Source organism: Larus michahellis, chromosome 5, assembly GCF_964199755.1.
Source record: "Larus michahellis chromosome 5, bLarMic1.1, whole genome shotgun sequence".
In the NCBI taxonomy this organism is placed as follows: Eukaryota; Metazoa; Chordata; class Aves; order Charadriiformes; family Laridae; genus Larus; species Larus michahellis.
In genome coordinates, this window is record NC_133900.1 from 50,134,658 (window position 1) to 50,157,040 (window position 22,383).

At 38.3% G+C, this 22,383-nt stretch overlaps 1 protein-coding gene across 4 annotated transcripts in view; it reads left to right on the forward strand.

The window, feature by feature from the left end:
* Nucleotides 1-22,383, forward strand: part of CTNNA2 (catenin alpha 2) — a 516,068-nt gene that overhangs the window by 463,070 nt on the left and 30,615 nt on the right. For all 4 annotated transcript variants that reach the window (XM_074587252.1, XM_074587254.1, XM_074587251.1 and 1 more), the window contains 4 exons: nt 6,775-6,888; nt 10,231-10,412; nt 16,781-16,886; nt 19,933-20,067. In XM_074587252.1, coding sequence (XP_074443353.1) covers nt 6,775-6,888; nt 10,231-10,412; nt 16,781-16,886; nt 19,933-20,067 — 537 coding nt within the window. The remainder of the gene's footprint in view (nt 1-6,774; nt 6,889-10,230; nt 10,413-16,780; nt 16,887-19,932; nt 20,068-22,383) is intronic.

Consider the following 22,383-nt stretch of genomic DNA (forward strand, 5'->3'; position numbering starts at 1 on the left):
GAAAGTCTGGTTAAAATCTAAATGAATAAATAAATTATCTTGCTGCTCCAGTAAGCCTCTGCAGGGATGGTTTTGAATGTTTACTGAGGTAAAGAATGTGTCATTTCAGCCTTGACTAACCAGTTCATTCAATTTGTTTAGGCATCTTTTAAAAAAACAAACAAACAAATAAATAGGAAAAAAAACACAGAACAACATAATTATCATGACAGTAGATGTGTGTCTTGCTTTTCAGTGTAGTCTACAGTCAAAGATTTTTAAAAAAAAAAAAGCAACAAGCCAAACCTGGTTTGGACACCTCTTTAGCAATTGAAACTTGTTTGAAACTGAAATTACCTTAAATCTGCCCCAGTGAAAGCCACATACAGAGAAAGCTATGGTGAAAATCACAGAGAAAACTTATGAAGCAAATAACAGTGCTAAAACAACAACTCATCCCTTTGAGCAAACAAGTAACATACACTTGTGGTTATCAGTATAGTATGACACTGATGTAAGACTTCAGGCACTTGGAACACTCCAAAATAGCTTCATTTTAGTAATCTGTCACTATGTAGTAACATTTACAGCAATGTTTTTTGATAGGCTTAATTTTATAACCGTGAAATGTAAATTCCATTCCCATACCTGATGCTAATCTCAGGTAGTCTCAACTGTAGTCATGACTGATGATGGGGGCAGACGCGTCCTGTTTTCTGGGTGTGCAATATTGGGGTATTTGCAACTCTTCAGGACTGGGATGAAAACAAGAGATCTGCATAGTAAAGGATCTCCATTTTTCCTTTGATTATCCAGTTCCTTAGTCTGTAACAGTGGTTTTCAAGGACAAGAACCACTTCTAAGCGTGTTTTAATCTTTTATAGTCTCCCATGTGTGATTTTAAACTGTTTCACGAGACACAATCATAAGGTGGGATCTGTTATAGACCCACACTTTCATAGAATCATAGAATACTTTGGATTGGAAGGGACTCTTAAAGGTCATCTAATCCAACCCCCCTGCAATGAACAGGGACATCTTCAACTAGATCAGGTTGCTCAGAGCCCTGTCCAACCTGCCTTGAATGTTTCCAGGGATGGGGCATCTACCAACTCACTGGGCAACCTGCTCCAGTGTTTCACCACCCGCATCATAAAAAATTTCTTCCTTCTATATAGTATGAATATACCCTCTTTTAGTTTAAAACCATTACCCCTTGTGCTACCCCTTTCCCATCCCCTTCACAGAGTTCTGGCTTCCTGTACTCCCTGTACATCAGAGTTGTCCCAGAGAGGTTGCCATGAGACTGTCCATACTGGGTGAGATGTTTCTGCTAAGCAGAAAGCTCCATTTTAAATTCTGGAGGCACAGACACTTATTTCATTGCTATCTTACTGTTATATTAACTGCTACCTTGGAAAGCTGATCAGCATGCAGGCATTGCAGTCTCCTTAGAAACATCCCAAGTTACGTTTGCCATTGTATCACTATTACTTTCCGCTTCTTGTATGATATGAGTTAACAAATTCTGCTTACCCAGATTAGGAAGATGTATTTTTGCATTCAATTAACTTATTTATGGAGATAAATGTAGTGCTTCTTACTCAGGCAGCGAACTAAAACACATTATCCTCTGACTTAACTGGGAAAATTCACATATATAAACTTACATCAACCAGCGTCTGCTGAATCAGAACCTTATTTTCTGTAGAAAACAAAATTAGTTTCAGTTTGAGACACTCTAGCATTCCCATCTGGACATCTCAAGTTTAAATGGAATGTGTAATTGAAGGTTGTGCATTAAATTCATGCACCCCTTAAATTCAGGTTGGAAATCTTCTTGCAGAGTTATAAAAAAAAAAAAAACAAAACAAAAAAAAAAAAACAAAACCCTTGCAAACTTTTTAGAGCATCTGACACAAACAATTATCTTCAGGCAGTAATTGTTCATGTGCATGCCGTGAAAGACTGAATTTATCTGAGATGATTCACTCATTCCATAGAGGAAATAAAGCCACTTTTAAAATTATTTTTTGTTGATATTACTACTTTTAGTAAGCTGAAGGCAAGGGGAATAATCTCAGTTCTTCTCTTTTCCCTTGAAAAGGGGAGATTTTATTGTTGCTTTGGAGTAGAAAGAAGACTGACTTTTACATTGGGGACTATTATTATGAGCTATATAGAAGATAAAATCTCTTTCACAACTAAAGAAGTAGTATAAATAAATTTAGGAGTATAATTATAGAACCTAAAAATAAGATAGAAAATAATAACTTACTTCCAGCATCTTTTATATTACTGTGTTGGTATCAAATTACAGGGTTTTTTTTCTTTTCATAGCTTCTTCTGAAATTCCCTCAGTTATTAGACAGAAACCCTCTCCCCAGTTAGGAAGAATCACAATCACAGCACACTTTTCTCTTTCTTATGCATCTCTGAGGCCAGCCTTCTCTTTTCACACATGGCCTTTGCTATTGGCAACCTCACTGGTAGTTGCATCTAAGTTAGCATTAGTGTTACATTTGTTTGGATCAGGAGTGCACTTTTGGAGCCAATCTCCAGTTGTTCCCTCTTGCTGTGTTGTAGTTCATTTTACAAATGAGTCTTAAAGCATATAAAATTGATTCGTTGTGGAGATCCTGGAAGATGTGCTCTCAGAGCATCTTAAATGCACTTCTCTTCTGTTCTACCGTTAAGGGCCTTTCAGTCCATGGGAGCAGACTACAACGAGCCTGAATAAAAAAGAATTGAAGGTAGTGCAAAGGTAGAGTCCTTAGAACCAACTGTTTGGATGTGTCAATCCTCTTCTACCCTTCCATACCTGTCAGCGCAGGCTTAGCTGTGATCACCTATGGGGTAGACTACTGCGGTGAAATCCAAACTGTTGCAATATCTCAGATCTTCTGGAAAACTAGACTTGGTGCAGAATCCTATCATCTTTTTAAATAGTCTGTCTCCAAAGGGTACTATGGGGTCTCTTGTCTACATTAACTGCCTGTTGCTTCTCAGGTTGAATTTAGAGTGTTAGATTTTACTGTAAATCATGAAACAGCTGAAGACCTGCTGTGAGAGAGGTTCTCTGTCTTTGCCATTCAGATGCTGCTCAAAGCACCTGAGTCACTCAGGCTGCAACTGCCTTTGTACAAAAACAAATATACAGAATAGTGTGGAGTTGAATAGAAAAGCATGTTATAAAGGCTTTTTTTTTTTTTTTTGCTCCTTAGCTTTTAGAATTGGAGGATATTTTCATGCTAAAAAAATGAGGGAATATCTTCGGTCTTTCTTTTCTCTCATTACAAAGTTAGCTTGACTTGGTGTTTGCAGTACTGAAATTCTTATAATTGCATCTTACAATTTTTAAGTGCATACAGCGCTATAGCATAATGGGATTTCTATCTTCATCAAGCATATTTGAATTGGTGAAATATTAAACAAATAGCATTTACAAATCTGCATATATATGCCACTTTACAACTAGTACATGCATAATTCACATTTTTATACTGCAGTTACAAAAGATAAAACAAAGTTATATTGATAGAAGATAGAATCATAGAATCAAGATGAAGATATTTTGTTTACAGCAAGCTATTCAGTCGAGCAGCACAGGAGAAATTTTAAAAAAAATAAATTCTAATGACTTGAAGCTGAAAGTCATCAAATTCATATTAGAAATAAAGCATGCATAAGAGAAAGTGTATATTTACTGGGTGATTTATCTGGGATTGTGATTCTTCTTCATTGGGAGAATTCATATGAATTAGATGGATGAAGTGAAGAATATACTCTATGTGTAGTAGAGATACTGTATTTGAAAACAATTAGTCCTGGGAAGTCTTATGGCCTGTGCTACAGAACAGACAGACTAAAAATTATGAAAATGGTCCATTTTTCTGATGAAATAAATGAGTTCATAAAATTTATTGGTTCTGAAACTTACTCTAGCTCCTTCTGCCACTGGTGGTTGTCAGACTTTTGTTTGGAAGCCGTCTCCAATCTCAAATCAATATTTTCTACGTCTGTGTGACCATAGGTTCAGGTGTCTGCAGGACTGATTCAGTAGTTCTGGCTTCCTACTCACATAAATTAAGTTCCAGACTTTGTTGTCTTGGTAACTAGGTTTTAAATACCAAGGTCCTGTTAGTTGTGCACAAAAATTAGGTTTGTTATGGTATGTTTAGAAGGGCCTGCTAAGAGTAAAAGTCTTTAAGTCGATGTACTTCAATATAATATTTCTTTTTTTATACTTTTGTGTCTAAACATATAGGAGACACTATTATATATGGGCTGCACCTCCAAGAGATGAGATAAAACAAAGCAACAGTGAAAAGCATGCAAAATGTTTGAAATGTCAGCGTGCAGATAACAGTTAACTAGCATTTTTCATCTTATTGAAAAATGTAGCTATTTTTGGAAGAAAATGAGGTTGTTAAATTCACTACACTTGAAAACCTTATCTGAAAGTTAGTTTTGAATTAGATATCACTTTTACAGAGGGGGAACACAGACATTTGTGCTTCTAGTATATTATTAACAGTTGCATTAACTTGTCCTTTTGATTTGCACTACATTTTCTCCAAGTTCAACATCTATACCCATTACATTTCAATCTTTTAAAGACCACAAATTTTAAGATTATGAATGTCAGGCAGTAACAGCGATATGTTTTTTCTGAATGTTTCTTTAAGAATGAATCACTGAAACAGAATTTTCAGAATATTTTAGTTTTAGAAGCATCCTCATGTCCTTAAAGGTTACAGCGTTGAGATGTAATATTTTTAATATTACGCCCATACTTCACTGCAACTTTGACTGTGAAAGCCTGGGAAAGGGCTGCACGTTATCTTTTATACTTTTATAAAAGTGGAGAAAGAAAAAACTAAGACGAGTATACTTGCGGGGTAAAAGGGTACTGGTTTTACACTTACCAGTGCAGCTGGCTAGTTAAATGGACTTGGAGGATGAGGAAGAGCCAGCTGTTTTATGAAGAAGGGATTGAAACTCTCCACCGTGTTCCTGTTCTTCACAGTAAAGCCTAGGCAGTCGAAAAGCTGAGCCCTATGATAGGAAATACTCTCTTTTGCTCTAGGAGTTGTATGATTCTCTTAGTAGCTGGTTTGCTTATGGCAGATTCTAAAGTTAAATCCTGCCCTCAGGCAGTTGAGCAGAGAGAATAAAGTGATTAAAGGCAACTGGAATGCAAGACCATTGGACGTTATAATGATGGGCACCAATCTTTCTGTTTTTTTTCTTGTGGCAGTAAAGAAAGGTAAATTCATTTTTTCACCTAACATTCATCTCCTGTCTATCCTGTTATATACACTATTTGCACATGCATCTCTTCAGAGATGCAGCCTGAGTTTTATTACCATACTGTCATACTTGGTTATTTCTTCCTCCAGCGCTCAGCATCAAAGGATTTATTTAATTCACACTCTTTAAGGCAAATGAAGATAGCTGTGTTTTATGCTCCCCATCATGTGCACTTAACCATGTAGCTAGCAAAGCAGCTGATTTTCCATTACAAACAGTGATGTGCACTTCGTGTTGAAAACCAGGCCGTAGTATAAATATCGCCAAAAGACTTCTCTACATTATGTTAGAGGGTTTGGACCAGTTCCTGGTGACTGAGCATCTTCAAGACAGAGCTGTAATGACAACTGGCAATGATTAGCACCTCTGCTAGCAAACTTGACGTTGCCTCCAAGCATGAAATGCCAGCATGAATGATTTCTTCTGTAATGGTTGGCCGTCTAGGTTAACACTGAGGCATAAGGGTATCCAGCAAGGTGAGGCGTTCTCTGCACAGTTACTGTGATCTTCTTTTTCTGTTACCACTATCATGTATTGTACCTACAGATATTACTTGTGGCCAGATTGTTGTACGAGATGCTATTAAAGCACAAAATGGAATATAATCTTCCTTCTAAAGACTATTTCTGGTTTTGCATCATCTGTATTAAATATAGTACTAAATAGTGATTTTGAAGTCGGCTGTCTCTCCATATATACATAAGGAATTTTTTTTTTGCTCCTAATCTTTTGCTGGAAGGTGAAAAAAGCAAACAGATCCATCAGTTTTGTTTTTTTTTTCTCCCTCCCTCCAACATTTTAAACAACCCGACGCCAACACACATGTAACTAGATTTAATCAATCTGTCCAGAGACCCTCACGCCATTCATAGCACCAGCAATGGAGATAACATGATTTCAGTTCAGGGGATGAGGTTAATTCAAAAGCTCTGTATCTGAAAAGAACCACATAAACCAACAAGATAAAGCAGATTATAAACTTTACATTTCTTCTAAAAACAGTTGACATCATTTACGTTTTCTTTCAAGGGGAAATCTCTTATTTGCTTTCATAGCTTTTTCTTTCAGAATGTTAGTTACTTTTTCCCAGGTGTTTACTTCTCCTTTGAAGATTATGTGGAGATTCCACTAGTATTAGTGTCCATTTATATGTGAAACAGCATTATTTTGAAATACTGAATTCTGATTGTTAGTGTTTCCAAAGGGTATTTGTTCCTTGAACTGCATTCATCATGTTAACAAAGCTAAGAAAAGTTGCAGCAAGGCAATGATAAATGCCATTTATAAAGAAAACTAGAGTTGAAACAACTTAATTTTTTAATATGATTCAATTTCAGTTCTTGACTGCTTGAGAAGACAAGTTAATTTAAAAAGGAAGGTAGTCAATGAAATAAGAGCTTACTGTACATAGGACTTTGTCTGTGTCCTTTATAAGCTCGTCGTCTCCTCTGTTTTGTTTTCTCTGCCTGTGTCTCTCTCTAGACCCCTGAAGAGCTAGAGGATGATTCAGACTTTGAGCAGGAAGATTATGACGTTCGCAGCCGAACAAGTGTTCAGACTGAAGATGACCAGCTTATTGCTGGCCAGAGTGCAAGGGTGAGTATAAAACCCACATACTACATTAAGTGTCTGTATAGCTACGAATAAAAAGCTATGCCTCGGAAAGCAAATACAGTAATTTTAGATCTTCAGAGTCACTTAAGAAAAGACGGGAATAAGTTGACCTCAGTGTTTAAAGTTTTTTTTCATGTCTCACCTATTTGAAAAGCACTGACTTTATTGAATGGTCTTCCTTAGGCTTATGTGATGCCTTGTATTTGCCGTTTGCTCCAGCTAGTGCTGTAGGAGAAGGCCATGCAGGCTTGGAATGTGCTGAAACCACGGGAGTAGTCAGCAAATTTGGAAAAAAAAAAAAAAAAAACAAAAACAAAAAAAAAACCTATCAGGGCACCATGTGCTCTATCCAGAGAAATCTTACATTAGTCATGTTTCCCAGTGTGCAAACTTGTCAAGAAGATCTGCTTAAGCTACTGAGTAGTCCCTGTAATTTAATTGTAATTGAAGACATTTGTTACTGAGTCAATGTAATTTTACCAGGGTAATTACATCATGATAAACTCAAGTCATTGTGATTTGCGACCTCAGCTTGTGCATGGGGATTGCAAATTAAGCTGATGAGTGCTTCGGGGGGTCACAGGTGCTGGAGAAGTGAAGTTTGTTAGCGCTCAGGATTATGCTACCCTGTGATGAATGTTTACCTTTTACTAAATAGGCTGCTCAGATCAGAAGATTAAAAAAAAAAAATCACAATATAATTTTGGGGGCAAATATATTTGACCGAAAAAAGAGTTTCCTCAGGCATTACCTGAATGATTTTCATGGCTGTTTTGCATAGGTCTGCAGTTTCTTATGATAAGTGCTAAAAGTGAAGCAATGGACTAAATGAGAAGCATCTTACACACACTCAAACACTGTAGCAAAAACTGGTAACTGGAACAGTGACTTCTTACCTTGAATTCTGGAAGAGGACTTGTAGGGCTGAGTACCTGTAGACCAAAAGGCAACAATGCCTTGAAAGATCACTTCAGAGGACCAGGAAGGAGGAGTTTCCAGCTGCTGTAGGAAGACCTACAGTATGTTAAGTCTTGAGGTTGAGCAGAGGTTTCTTTTTGTCTTAAATTAATTTCCCTGAATATTAAATACAGATGATAAATAAACCATACAATGTCTCAGAAAAGCTGTGTTTCTATCACTACAGCCCAAGGAAAAAAAAATTGTCTTTGCATATCAAGGACATATCATATATATCATTGTCACCTAGAAGAAGAGCAGATGGATTGTAGTTCCCATCCCAGAGAGGTAGATGATGGCAGTGAAAACAGTGCAGTCAGAATTGCAGAATGATACCTGGATACCTTACCCTGAGAATGATGGTGGAACTATGTTCTGGGTGCAGTTTACTGTCTTGGGGAGATTTTTATATTTTAAAGAGCATAAATCCCTGTTTGAGCTATTCAAAGAATTGACTACTAAAGTCTTTTTTCTCTTTTTCTTTTTCTCTTTTTCTTTTTCTCTTTTTCTTTTTCTCTTTTTCTTTTTCTCTTTTTCTTTTTCTCTTTTTCTTTTTCTCTTTTTCTTTTTCTCTTTTTCTTTTTCTCTTTTTCTTTTTTTCTTTTTCTTTTCTTACATCTAGGATTGAGTATCGTATCATCCTTTATCTTAAAACCAAGTAAAGACTGCAACAATATTTTTACTAAGAATCTAGTTCTCCTAGGGACTTAAGATTCTTAAATTCTATTACATTTATTGCAGTTATTATCACTGCTGCACTTAAAACCTTCTGCTTTGATCAACTATACACTTTACACACATAGTATGTTATAAAGCCAGGTCCATTGCTGAATAATGTACAATACGTCACAAGAAGCAACAAACTATGAAAACCTAAAATGAAAATATGCTAAGCAGAAGCCACCCAATCCACAGTCTTGAGTGACTCATTGAAATGAGTCTGCTATGCAGAATAATATCTTATTTGAACCTTTTCTGTAGAAAAGCTGGATTTTTATTTGTGGAATTTAATGGATTTGTTTAATATGCTCACTCAATAAAGGTATTAGTATTTCTGTGGAAAGACTTGTGTTGGTCTTCAATAGAAATAAAACTTGAATATATGAGCTGCATTTGCTATAGGATATAGCTTCTTTGAAAGCACATCAGCATCTGGAACAGAAATGTTAAAACACTGTATACCAGTTTGAAGGGTGTGCAGATGAAGCTGCCCACAGAAAAAAATCATACACAAGACATACAGATCAGCTTTCCAAATTTTACTACTCCTATCACATTCTCTTAATTTCAGTTCGTTCATCTGTTCAAGTGTTTTATGTGTATTTTATATATTTATTTATGAGCTTGACTTACACTGCATTTTTCTTGGAAAGAATAATATGCTAACATTTGAAACTGCTGAGTTACATTGATAAGGCCTAATTAAAACTCATGTGTTGAATTTTAATTTGATTAACTTGCAAATTTCTCATTTTCTGATCTACTGTTTATAACCTTTTTTAATCTCCATTTTGGAAAAGGTCAATTATGAATTTTTAAAAGCCAAGAGCATTTTAAGAATATGTAGAGAAAGACTTCAGCTGATTGAAAGTGACATAAACAAGACAAAATGTAATGACACTTAAATATGTGTCACACCCCATTAAATACATAACGTGGTCTTCAGAACCCCTAAAGCCAAATAGTAGCTCATCTTGGAAAGCATTATTGGAAGTGTCCATTTGATCTTCAAAAGTAATTATCATAATTTTGTAGGGTTTTCTTTTTTTCTTTTTTTTTTTTTGGGGGGGTAGGGCGGGGAACTTTTTCTGCTTTGTTGATAATGTTGAGGCAGATTAGTATTAACCTGTTTAGTGCCTTTTTGCATATCTTTGAAGAGACAATTAGACCACTAAATATTGAAAGGTACATTAATTACAATTCACTTCAAATGTATTATCTTGCATGTCATAGCTTATTATAGCATTGGGTTAAGCAGAAAACATCTTCTGACAGAGAATGAGGCTGGGAGAGATACTGGCAATGCATTCTGCCTTTTTCCCATAGATATCATTCATTTTGGTCTTCCTAAAAGTTAATATTTAACAGGATTTTTCTTTAATCTTCCTGTGTTGACCGCTGAATAGTCTGTGTATCATGGCATCACATATATAATTTTTAAATTCTTGAAGGCATAAGAAGAGTTATAAACATCCTGTGAATTTGGTTTTGCCTGTCCTAAAAGAAATCAAAGGTCTACTGGATTTTGCTTGGAATCTTCAACTCCCATAAAAAGAAACTAGAAGTTGGGTGTACCATTTGGACCGCTGGAAATGTATAGTTTCTAGCTCCCTTTTTAACGTCAAACTTCTCCCATTTTTTCTCCAGGCTATCATGGCTCAGCTTCCCCAGGAGGAGAAGGCTAAGATTGCCGAGCAGGTAGAGATATTCCACCAAGAAAAGAGCAAACTGGATGCAGAGGTGGCCAAGTGGGATGACAGTGGTAATGACATCATTGTGTTGGCAAAGCAGATGTGCATGATTATGATGGAAATGACAGACTTTACTAGGTAAGGACAAAATAACCTGTGCTGAGGACTTCTTCAGACACCCTGCCTCTTTCCTTTTCCTTGCAATTTATAACCTATTGAGATGATGTGCTGTGTTTTGGGGGATGCAAAGCCAGGTAACACACACCATACGTAGTGGGATGTGTTGTACAGTTCTCTATACATGACTGCTCTGGATATTTCTCCAAATGGGATTAATCACATGAAGTTTTTGTCCTATTTGTGAATATGTTTTGTTTGCAGATCATCTTGAATTTCAGCAGCAAAGATAGTCTGTGACCTTACAGACACTCAACTGACATTTCGTTTAGTACCCATCTAAATGCATGTGCCTCTCTGAACTTTCAACATTTCAACACAATTTGTGTCAATCAAAAATAATGGAAAAACTATTTATATCATAACTATTTATATCATTTTGAACACCCAAATGAAATGAAACTGTTTTGATCTAATACTCTATTGGAGCCTGTCAGTAATGATTTTTTTTTTTTGCTTTCATTTCTTTTTTCTATTGATGTGTTCTTTTCTAATTGCAAAGCATCAAAAGGCCATTCATTAATGATATCATATAAACAGAATTATTTTGTTTAAAGATAGTCATATTGGTAATCACACCAGGGAGAACATTTTACAAGACTCTTTGAATTACAGGTCACCATAATAAATTAAATTTTTTACAGTGTTTGTTTTTTATGGGACTTCAAAAGTTTAAATGGTATTTATCAAAATGTGATTAGACAAAACTGGACAAAAATCTTTATGTTTTTCTTCAAAATTAAAATAAGGCATCCATTTATTCACCTCACTGAGATGCTCAAATAGATTTCTTAATCTCCAGCTGATCACATGCCTTGTGTCTGGAGCCTGCAACCTATTTCAGAGGAGACAGCCTCTGCGTTGTCGATACGGGGTTCGCATGTACCTTATAGATAGATAGATAGAGGGTGAGGGGGTGTATAAATACCATAAATTTGCAAATGACTTCACTATTTGTACTTGCATAGTTAGTTAATTGGTAATAGGCAACAGCAAATATTTTATCCATTTAAAATTTAATTATCCATATAGAAAGTTTGCTTGCTTTAATACCTTACTACTATACTTCTTTCCAAGTAATTATTCTCTCAGTTTTTTTGTTTTTCTCTCAGTTTGTGCTTTTACAACTATTTTTTTTTTGCAGTAGACTCACCACCCCTGTATACAGGATCTTACAGGCAGACAGTGAGGAGCTGGAGAGTAGAAGTCTAAGGGCAATGAAGAAAGATTTCAGGGCCTTGGGACAGCTTGTCAAGGGTTCGTGAGCACAAATTGTGTTCTCCTCTGCCCTTCCAGTTTTGGGGACTGACGAATGGGTGAACAAGAAAATCAGACAGACCAACACCGGGCTCCAAAACTGGTGCTACAAGCAGGGCTCTGGGTTCAGTGATCACAGTTTGATCTGCAGGACACCGGGCCTGCTTGCTAAGAATGGGAAAACCCTATCCCAAAAGGGGAAAAGGGTACTAGGCCAAGACTTAGTAAGGCTTATGGACAGGGCTTTAAATTAGTATCGAAGGGGGAAGGGGATAAAACCAGGCCCACTAGTAATGAGCGTAGGGATAAAGGGCCAAGGATGGGGGTGAAATAGGTAGCCCAGCTGAAGTACATCTACATGAATGCACGTAACATGGGCAACAAATGGGATGATCTGGAAGCCATTGTGCAGCAGGACAGCTATGATGTAGTTGCCGTCACGGAAACGTGGTGGGATGACTGTCATGACTGGAATGCTGCGATGAATGGCTATAAGCTATAGGCAAGGAAGGAGAGGCGGGGGTGTCGCTCTGTACATTAGGGAATGTTTTGATTGTATAGAGCTAGATTCCAATGGTGATAAAGTCAAGTGTTTATGGGTAAGGTTGAAGGGGAAGGGAAATAAGGGAGATGTTGTGCTGGGAGTGTGCTATAGACCACCCGACCAGGATGAGGACACAGATGAAGTATTCTATAAGTGTCTGGCTGAAGTCTTGCAATCGCCAGCCCTTGTTCTTGTTGGGGACTTCAACCTGCCGGGTATCTGCTGGAAATATAACACAGCAGAGAGCAAGCAGGCTAGGAGGTTCCTTGAGTGGCTGGAAGGTAACTTCCTGACACAACTGGTAGGTGAGCCTACCAGGGGAGGTGCCTCACTAGACCTACTTTTCACAAACAGAGAAGGACTAGTGGGAGATGTGGTGGTCGGAGGTCGTCTTGGGTTTAGTGATCATGAAATGGTCAAGTTTTCAATACGTAGGGATGAAAGGAGCGGGGGTTAGCAAAACCTCCACCTTGGACTTCTGGAGGGCGGACTTTGGCCTGTTCAGGACACTGGTTGAGAGAGTCCCTTGGGAGATAGTCCTGAAGGGCAAAGGGGTCCAGGAAGGCTGGACGCTCTTCAAGAAGGAAATCTTAAAGGCCCAGGAGCAGGCTGTCCCCAAGTGTCGCAAGTCTAAAGGGTGGGGAAAATGGCCAGTCTGGATGAATAAGGAACTTCGCATGGGACTTAGGAATAAAAGGAGGCTTTACCACCTTTGGAAGAAGGGACAGGCAACTCAGGAGGAGTCCAGAGATCTCGTTAGGTTATACACAGAGAAAATTAGGAAGGCAAAAGCCCATCTGGAGCTCAACTTGGCCACTAACATAAAGGACAACAAAAAAAAGCTTGTATAAATACATCAACAAAAAGAGAGTGAGGAAGAATCTCCATCCCTTACTGGATGCGGGGGGGAAAGTTGCAACCAACGACGGGGAGAAGGCTGAGATACTTAATGCCTTCTTTGCCTCCGTCTTCAATAGTCAGACCAGCTATCCCCAGGGTGTTCAGTCTCCTGAGCTGGAAGATAAGAATGGAGAGCAGAACAACCCACCCATAATCCAGGAGGAAGTAGTCAACGATCTGCTTCTGCACCTAGACACACATAAGTCTATGGGGACAGATGGGATTCACCTAAGAGTACTCAGGGAGCTGGCGGGAGAGCTCACCAAGCCTCTCTCCATCATTTATCAACAATCCTGGTCAACAGGGGAGGTGCCAGATGACTGGAGGGTGGCTAATGTGACGCCCATCTACAAGAAGGGTCGGAAGGAGGATCCGGGGAATTACAGGCCTGTCAGCCTGACCTTGGTACCAGGAAAGATCATGGAGAGGATCATCTTGAGTGAGCTCTCACGGCAAGTTCAGGGCAGCCAAGGGATCAGGGCCAGCCAGCATGGGTTTAGGAAGGGGAGGTCCTGCCTAACCAACCTGATCTCTTTCTATGACCATGTGACCCGCCTTCTGGATGTGGGGAAGGCTGTGGACGTTGTCTATCTGGACTTTGGTAAGGCCTTTGACACCATCCTCCATAGCATTCTCCTGGAGAAGCTGGCGAATCATGGCATAGACAAGCGTACTCTTTGCTGGGTTAAAAACTGGCTGGATGGCTGTACCCACAGAGTTGTGATTAATGGGGTGAAATCCTCTTGGCGGCCGGTCACCAGTGGTGTCCCTCAGGGCTCAGTTTTGGGGCTGATTTTGTTTAATATCTTTATCAGTGATCTGGATGAGGGGATTGAGTGCACCCTCAGTAAGTTTGCAGACGACACCAAACTAGGTGGGAGTGTTGATCTGCTTGAGGGTAGGAAGGCTCTACAGAGGGACCTGGACAGGCTGGATCGATGGGCCAAGGCCAACTGTATGAGGTTTAATAAGGCCAAGTGCTGGGTCCTGCATTTCGGTCACAACAACCCCAAGCAACGCAGGCTTGCGTTGCTTACAAGCAAGGCTACAGGCTTAAAAGCAAGTTACAGGCTTGGGGAAGAGTGGCCGGAAAGCTGCCCGGCAAAAAAGGACCTGGGAGTGCTGGTGGACGGCCAGCTTAACATGAGCCAGCAGTGTGCCCAGGTGGCCAAGAAGGCCAGCAGCATTCTGGCTTGTATCAGGAACAGCGTGGCCAGCAGGAGTAGGGAAGTGATCGTGCCTCTGTACTTGGCACTGGTGAGGCCTCACCTCGAGTGCTGTGTTCAGTTCTGGGCCCCTCTGTACAAGAGGGACATTGAAGTGCGGGAGCGTGTCCAAAGGAGAGCTGCCAGGCTGGTGAGGGGTCTGGAGACCAGGTCATATGAGGAGAGGCTGAGGGAGCTGGGCATGTTTAGTTTGGAGAAGAGGAGGCTGAGGGGAGACCTCATTGCCCTCTACAACTACCTGAAAGGAGGTTGGAGAGAGGTGGGTGTTGGCCTCTTCTCCCAGGTGAATAATGACAGGACCAGAGGAAATGGTCTGAAGCTGCGGCAGGGGAGGTTTAGATTAGATATTAGGAAGAATTACTTTACTGAAAGAGTGGTCAGGCACTGGAACAGCCTGCCCAGGGAGGTGGTTGAGTCCCCATCCCTAGAGGTGTTTAAGAAACATCTAGATGTGGCACTTAAGGGCATGCTCTAGTGGCAGAGACTGTAGGTTGTTTGGTTGGACTTGATGATCTCAAAGGTCCTTTCCAACCATGAAGATTCTATGATTCTATGATACCAAATGACAGTGTAGAAACTCCTGTGAAGGGTGATATTTTAGAGTAATCTTAACTACTTTCATATTTGTATTGTCTCTGGGTCTCTGATGCTTCTGCCCAAAAACAGAGTGAAAAACTGTCCAAAAAATGCCATCATTTCATGGAAGGAAGAAATAATTTTCTAAAGCAGCTGCGCAGAATATGAACATGTTCTGCAACCTCCTGGACAACCTTTGAAACATTGAACATCAAATTGAAAGTTTTGTAATTACATTTTCTACCATCAAACGAACAGAACTAATATGAGAATGAGAGAAAACTACTGTCACATTTGAAGTAAATTAAAAAAATAAAATCAAAGTGCACCTCTGTCTACATCAGATTCAATAAAAAACTTGTTTAATATATTCCATTAAAACAGAACAAAGCATTTCACACCTTTTTGGTTGACTGTAACCTCAGCAGTGTTAAAATAGAATAATTTTTCAAATGCATGGAGTTTGTGACAATCAGATCTACTGATGTAATTAATGTAGAAGCATATGAGGTCACTATGAAGGATTTTTGCTACAGTTTAAGTTCAACAGAAGTGGGATACCTGTATTTCAATATCTGTTTAACGTGGAAATGAAAGTATGGAAAGAAGATAAAAATGGAAATATGTTTCCGTATGTTATTCTTGGCATTAGAGATGACAAAAATGCAAAAATGGTACTATGTTGTGCTTAGAAAAAATGCCTTCAGTTTTAGTACAAAAAAAAAAAAAAAAAGCTTGATCATATTATGATTTTCCATCAGTCTTACCTGAAGCTGTATTTTCTTCACATAGTTTAAAAAAAAAAAAAAAGGAAAATCAGCTTGCTTCCAACTCATTCTCAGGACCCGTAGCAAATTTGGTATTAGAAACAGGATTAAAGTTTTGAGTCTGAAGGAAACTTAGAAAAGTCTGCAGTGACTTTTACTTTTTGTGGATAGACATTTTGGTAACTTTAATGACTAAAATTAGAGTTTTGTGCATCACCTTAAAAGTATAGTGAAAACTCATAGAATCACAGAATAGTTTGGGTTGGAAGGCAACTTTAAAGGTCATCTAGTCCAACCCCTCTGCCAGGAGCAGGGACAGCTTCAAGTAGATCGAGTTTCTCAGAGCCCCGTCCAACCTGACCTTAAGTGCTTCCAGAGTCGGGGCATGTACTGCCTCTCAGGGCAACCTGTTCCACTGTTTCACCGCTGTCATCGTAAAAAAATTCTTCTTTATATCTAGTTTAAATCTACCTTCTTTCAGTTTAAAACCATTACCCCTTGTCCTATCGCAACAAGGAGTAACGGTCAAAGATCAGTCTTAAAGCTAATTATACATGTTTTAAGCATATTATATGCTTATATAATTATATGTTTTAATTGTAACATTTAAGTGAAACGTAAGGATTCTGCTTCACGTATCTTTGTTTTCTGACAAAAAACTTGTAAAAATATTTTCTAAAATATGACGTTCTTGCTCTAGACGTGACAGGCTTAACATTTAGCACTGGCTTAGGAATAACACAATTTTAAAATAGTTGTGTATTCCAGAAAGAATGTTGGCTTAATGAGCACTTAAAAATGCATATACTATTAAGTATAGCTCATGTGCTTGAAGGTGCCATCAGACTAAATTGCTAGTAAAGCAATTTTTAAGAGAGACAAAATATACCAAACCGATTTTCTAATCAAGCTGTATATAAAGTAGTTAAAATGTGAAATTGTAATAAATTGAGAAGTTATTTGTGTCACTATTTTAAAACAAAACACTAAACAGGGTCACTAAAACTGTTGCCTTTCATGATTTATTTAGATTGTGCATAATTGTATTGTATTTCACAGAGGTAAAGGCCCCCTGAAGAATACATCAGATGTCATTAATGCAGCCAAGAAGATTGCAGAGGCAGGATCAAGGATGGACAAATTGGCACGGGCAGTAGCTGATCAGGTAACAATAAAAATAAGCAGAAATATAATGTAAACTCTATTAATAAGTTGTCTTTTGCAGGAAAAGGTTATCTTTACTTGGCAGAAAACTACCTATTAAAAGTCACTGCCTGGATACCCACTGAGTATAAGTTTTCTCCTATACCAATCAGCTTGGGTTTTACAGTACAGGAAAGTCATAAATGACTCTCTCTAAACCTCAGAAATGCTTGAATTGTTCCACAGTCTCACTTCTGGGCCCAGGTGATTGTATTAGAATTAGACTGATATATTTGCTGTCATGAAAGCAGTAGAGAATTGGATGCCCTCTTACCTAGCCATATGCCTAGGAATCCTTGTATTCTTTTCAGCTCGTTCTTCCTGCAATTTCCCTTGATATGGCACTTTTCCTTTTCAAGATTCCCTGACTTCCTTTCTTCTGCTTTGCATCAGAGTATTGTGCCTCCACCTTACAGCCCCCTGCTCCCTGTTTTAGGATCTGTGTCCTCAGTCCCATTGCCAAATTCATGCCACAACTGGAAAGATGAACTTGCTATATGCAGCCCCTTTCTTTCAGATTGTATTATCTATCCATCTGGCGAACAAGAAGCAGCATCATATTAAAAGTCATGAGTCAAATTTCAAGCCCATGTTCTAAGTAGCTAATTTTAGATTTAGGCAAATTAAATTTGACCATTTTTCCCCCTGTAAGCTTCCTTTTTTCCCCTTCCTATTTTTTCTTTGCTTCTTTCCTTTCATTGTCATCAGTAGAAATTTTGCTGGAAGTGGGAACTGATAACTTCTTTGCCTCTAGTCTTTCCCTTCAAAATAAGTACTCCTTTTCTTCTTCAAGTAAGCATGTAATAGTGTGTAACACATCCCGCCAGGGAATATGGGCCACAGTGGCAAGAAACATGAAGTAGCCCATTTTCCTATAACCTCAGAAATTTTGGGTTTAGGTTTTCTTCATTGTCAGCAACATTTTTGCTGTAGTTAACCCATTGCAGTCCTTCAAACATAGCATCGGTTCATTTTAGCGTAAGAACGAAGAAATCCATCTGTCAGCTGATGAAATTCCTAGTCTATGATATTTGCAGAGATGAAGTATTTTAAAGAAAGAAACACAAAAGACTTGCTATGCTTAGAGTACATTGGCTTGAGACACATTTTAAATTTCAGAAGACTGTAACATGCACACTTTAATAATAAACAGTAAAATCACTAAGAGAATGAAGTGTTTGTTTTAGTGCTTGCGCTTTAATGATATTTTACAGAACTTTGGAGACACTCATGCAATATAAACTTTTTATGGACAGTTGCATTTTTAATTACTGTTTTAATGAGAGAGATCTTACATTTTCATTCGCTCCAAGGTACTTTTATTTAAAGCCTTGTCAGCTCTCTAGAAGTATTGCTTTAAAGTTCGTTTCTTTCAGTTCATAGACTTCAAGAATAGAGTAAATATTTCTGTATTAAATTGTCACTGGTAGGGAGAAGAGGTCTCTTAGGGACTCATGCCTGAAAGATGTGGCAACTGTCTGAGAAAGAGAGGCATTATAGCATTGCCATAAGTATAGAGCAGATTAAACCTCTCAGCCATGGTGAACCTCCAGCTTTGTTTTTTGTTAGTTTTAAAGGGAGAGGAAAAGCAAAGTGACTGCTTTCAGGGTTATAGATGGCAGTATATGCAACTACTTCACTGCAAACATATTCTGTGCCAGCATTAGCAGTTGGGGCTAGAGCAATCATCTCAAGTCTGAGATTGTGATGCTGTTGAGTGATGTGTGTTTAATTCTTGTTTTGTGCTCTGGTAATATTTTGTAAAAATTGAGCATAAACTTGGTAAGATGCTAAAAAGACATATTCAGAATCTTTGCTCCCCAAGCTATACATTCAAAGAACATTGTCAATCAGACTTTGTTGGGCAGCCCCAAAGAGTATTTATTGGAGACATGCTGTTAGCAATGGACACTTTTAGCAATGTTTCATCAAAGTGCATTACTGAGGTCTGTTCTCTTGAGGCAAGACTTTGAATATTAACTACAGGAGTGTTGTCTATTATGCTGTTGATAGTGTGGGGGATGATGCCGTTTCTATTAAGAGTCCCAAAGACTATGAATAAAGTGTACTTGTGATTTTTCTAGTTACATTGATTATAAAACCTTCACTGACTCTACCACGTTTGACCTAATGTAATTCATATCAAAGCACATTTGAGATGCACGGCACACAAAATGGTAACAGGGCTGTAGATAGCCTTCCCTCTAGTATGAAGAGGTATCCCTATCCATTAGACATTCAGAGGGACCAACTTATTTCATTGTGTTCTTGAGAAGGGCTGCAATACTGATGTCATCTGCTGAGACACTCTGTACTATGTCAGTTAGACTTCAGTAAATAATTTCCTTCTGGCACAGATTAAGGTACTTATGCATTAACAACAAGCTTGCTAAACCTGTCAATATCAGACCCAAGCAGCCTCTCCTCTGCATCTTGTGTCCTTAGCATGTCAAGTAAGGGGCCTGCCTTCTACCAAGTGTGAAGCAGAGCTGTCCTCTGAAGGTCTGCACAAATGCCAGGGAAGCTGGCAAGACAGTCAAGAGTTGGCATTGGAGTGGATGTAATCAGTCAGGACCGGGTTTATCTGGACTTTAAGTGGTCCATGTTGTATCCTAACCTGGACCCCCAGAAAGCAACTTGGAGTTTCAGGTCAAACTTGGTCTTTTGGCTGCTCAATAGGTTCTTCTGTTCTGTACAAACAGATATCACAAGTGAACCTCCCCCACAATCATAGTGATCATATTATTTTAATTGTTTTTCATTAGTGGCTGACAGAGAGGTTTCCTCTTTTTACAAAGAGGCATAGTGCATCTTCAGGTTGCAAGTCATAAGTCTTGAATTAAATGAAAGGTAGAGTTTAAATTTTCACATTTCATCAGGTATCCCATGTAAAGACAAGGTGGAATGGATCCGCATAATACACACACATTGCCTCTATCTCCTCTGATTACCTCTCTATAATTATATAAACTCAGCCACATCTAATCAAGTATTTCTGTTGTCTGTAGTGCCCCGACTCAGCCTGCAAACAGGATCTGCTAGCCTACCTTCAACGCATTGCCCTCTACTGCCACCAACTCAATATCTGCAGCAAGGTGAAGGCAGAAGTTCAGAACCTGGGAGGAGAACTTATTGTATCAGGGGTAAGCTGGTATTTGTATTTAGCCATTTATGTTTCCCATGTAGCACTTGAAAGAGAGCATTTTTGATGGCAATAATGTACGAAACAAAAATACAGTGATTCATAAGCAAGCTTTTTAAAATGTTATCGCCATTATTCCAGACCTTACAATAACTTGCGTAGAGCAATTTGATTTTCCAATTACCCTTTGTTTATACTAACCTTGTAAAATCTTCATTCTTCAAAAAGAAAAGTAATTTCATAGCCTAGAAAGTCGTTGCCAGGCTGTGAATATTGTAATTATTTGGAGTTTTTGTATATTTGCTTATTATAAATCTTTCCTTTGTTAGTACTGGTAATTTCCTTCCTCTGTGCAGAAGCCAGCTCTGTATGAAGTGCATATTGTTAAGATGGTGATGACTAATGGGATTTCATTCACTCAGGTTCCAATGCACACTAGGTTTAGCAAAAACTCTGGAAGGCCAGCAAAATATTTTAATTTTTGATGCATGTGCTGTTTTCGAATACTATTGGCAAGCACAATGATTATATATGCTAATTACCATCCAGTTATTTCAGTTATTTTCAATGAAAGCTACAAACCTTTTACAAACAATCTTTTTAGAAATAAAGTCAGGAATGTGCAACAGTAGTAATATTATAAACAATGATTTTTTACATTTTTAAACTATTTTTTTGTTCCTTCTCCTAATGTTGCACTCTGTGCTTCCGGGAGTTTATTAGAACCAAGCAGTAGTAATTGCTGCTTTACATGATTTTCTTGTTTTGTTATTTTAACTAATCCACCCTAGAATTAGCCCCATGACACCTATGGTACCTTCTAACTCAAATACAGACCCTATGTATGTAAATGTATATGTTTCACTCTCATGAGTGTGTTTTCAAAATGATGGTGATTTATGACACCCAAGATAATTGAAACGAGATTGTTTTCAAATGCAGTTTTGAAAAGCACCCTTTCATTGTTTAAGCCCAATCAAGTACGAAGATTCTCAGGACAACTAACTTGTGCCCTTCATTTCATCCATAAGATTCCCCAGTGAAATCACTGGCCTTCCTCAAGCATATCAGAAGTCAGAGCGAATTTTCCCAACTACATAACATTCTGGTTTTTGCAAAGCACTACAGAAGGTCTTAAACATTTACCAGGCTTTCTTGGATCAAACATTCTGAAGTCATATACGCAATCCTAAAAGGAGCTGCTTAAAAGTTCCTGTGTCTGTCCTGCAATTGGTCTTCACTTCTTGACATATGTACATATGTAATTTTAATACCTTGATCTTCCCACAGCAATGAAAAGATCCTCTTCCATTTTCCTGACATTAATGGAGTAATCTGTCCTTGTGTCACTGACAGCTATGCTGCATAGTAAATGCTATGATCTTTTCTTACCTTCTGCCATTGGGTCCAGCTTTTCATACCCATTGACTTGTCATATTCATCTATCTATAACAATTACCCAAATCAGTGCTTCTACCAGCTTGGCTTTTGTGATTGTGTGTGTTTCTTTTCCAAGTCTCTTTATTCAGTGTATGTGGATGCTGAATAAGCCATTGTGAATCTCTAACATCTATTTGTTCACTGGAACATCACCATCCGTTGTGAAATTTAAGTGGCCGAACCGCTTGACTTCATTGTTTCCAGTCTGGCATTGTTAGCATCTGCTGCTTACCAGGCTTCATCACCATTGTGTTTCTGTTTGGTTGGGTTTATACAGTCAGTTGCAGGCAAAGGCAAAACTAGCTTCAACCACAGAAATTATTTGGGTCTATTCTAAAGACTCAGTAGCACTAACATACAGAAAATTTTAAGATTGCCCAGCTTGCTTCTTCTGCCGTTGCTCTGAACAGGAGGTGATACAGAGTGTTGAACTCCTGTGCATCCCTTTTTGAGAGTATTATCTTGTTATCTGGTATAACACAGTTAGTACAGTGCTTTCCTGATAGTGTTTTCCAAGCTGTTTATCTTCAAGGTGCTGGGTACTGTATGCTCCTTTGCTATCCAGAGATCTGGTATCCAAGTGCACATCTACATCTGCTTATCTACTTGCTGCTTCTGCTGCCATCTTCTTCATTTTCCCTTGGATAGCCAATTACAAATAAACAGTATTTTATTTACATTAAAATGAAATACCATTATTTGGCAACTTGCATACAGTACAATGTTAGAAATCCAGAATCTAAGTTTCCCAACCTGTGACTACAGAAGTCTATGTGAATGTACTATATTTAAGTGTTTTGATGTAAATATCAAGCACCAGCATGATTATTACAGTATCATAATTTAGTACTGTGTTTACAAGGAACCACAATATAAT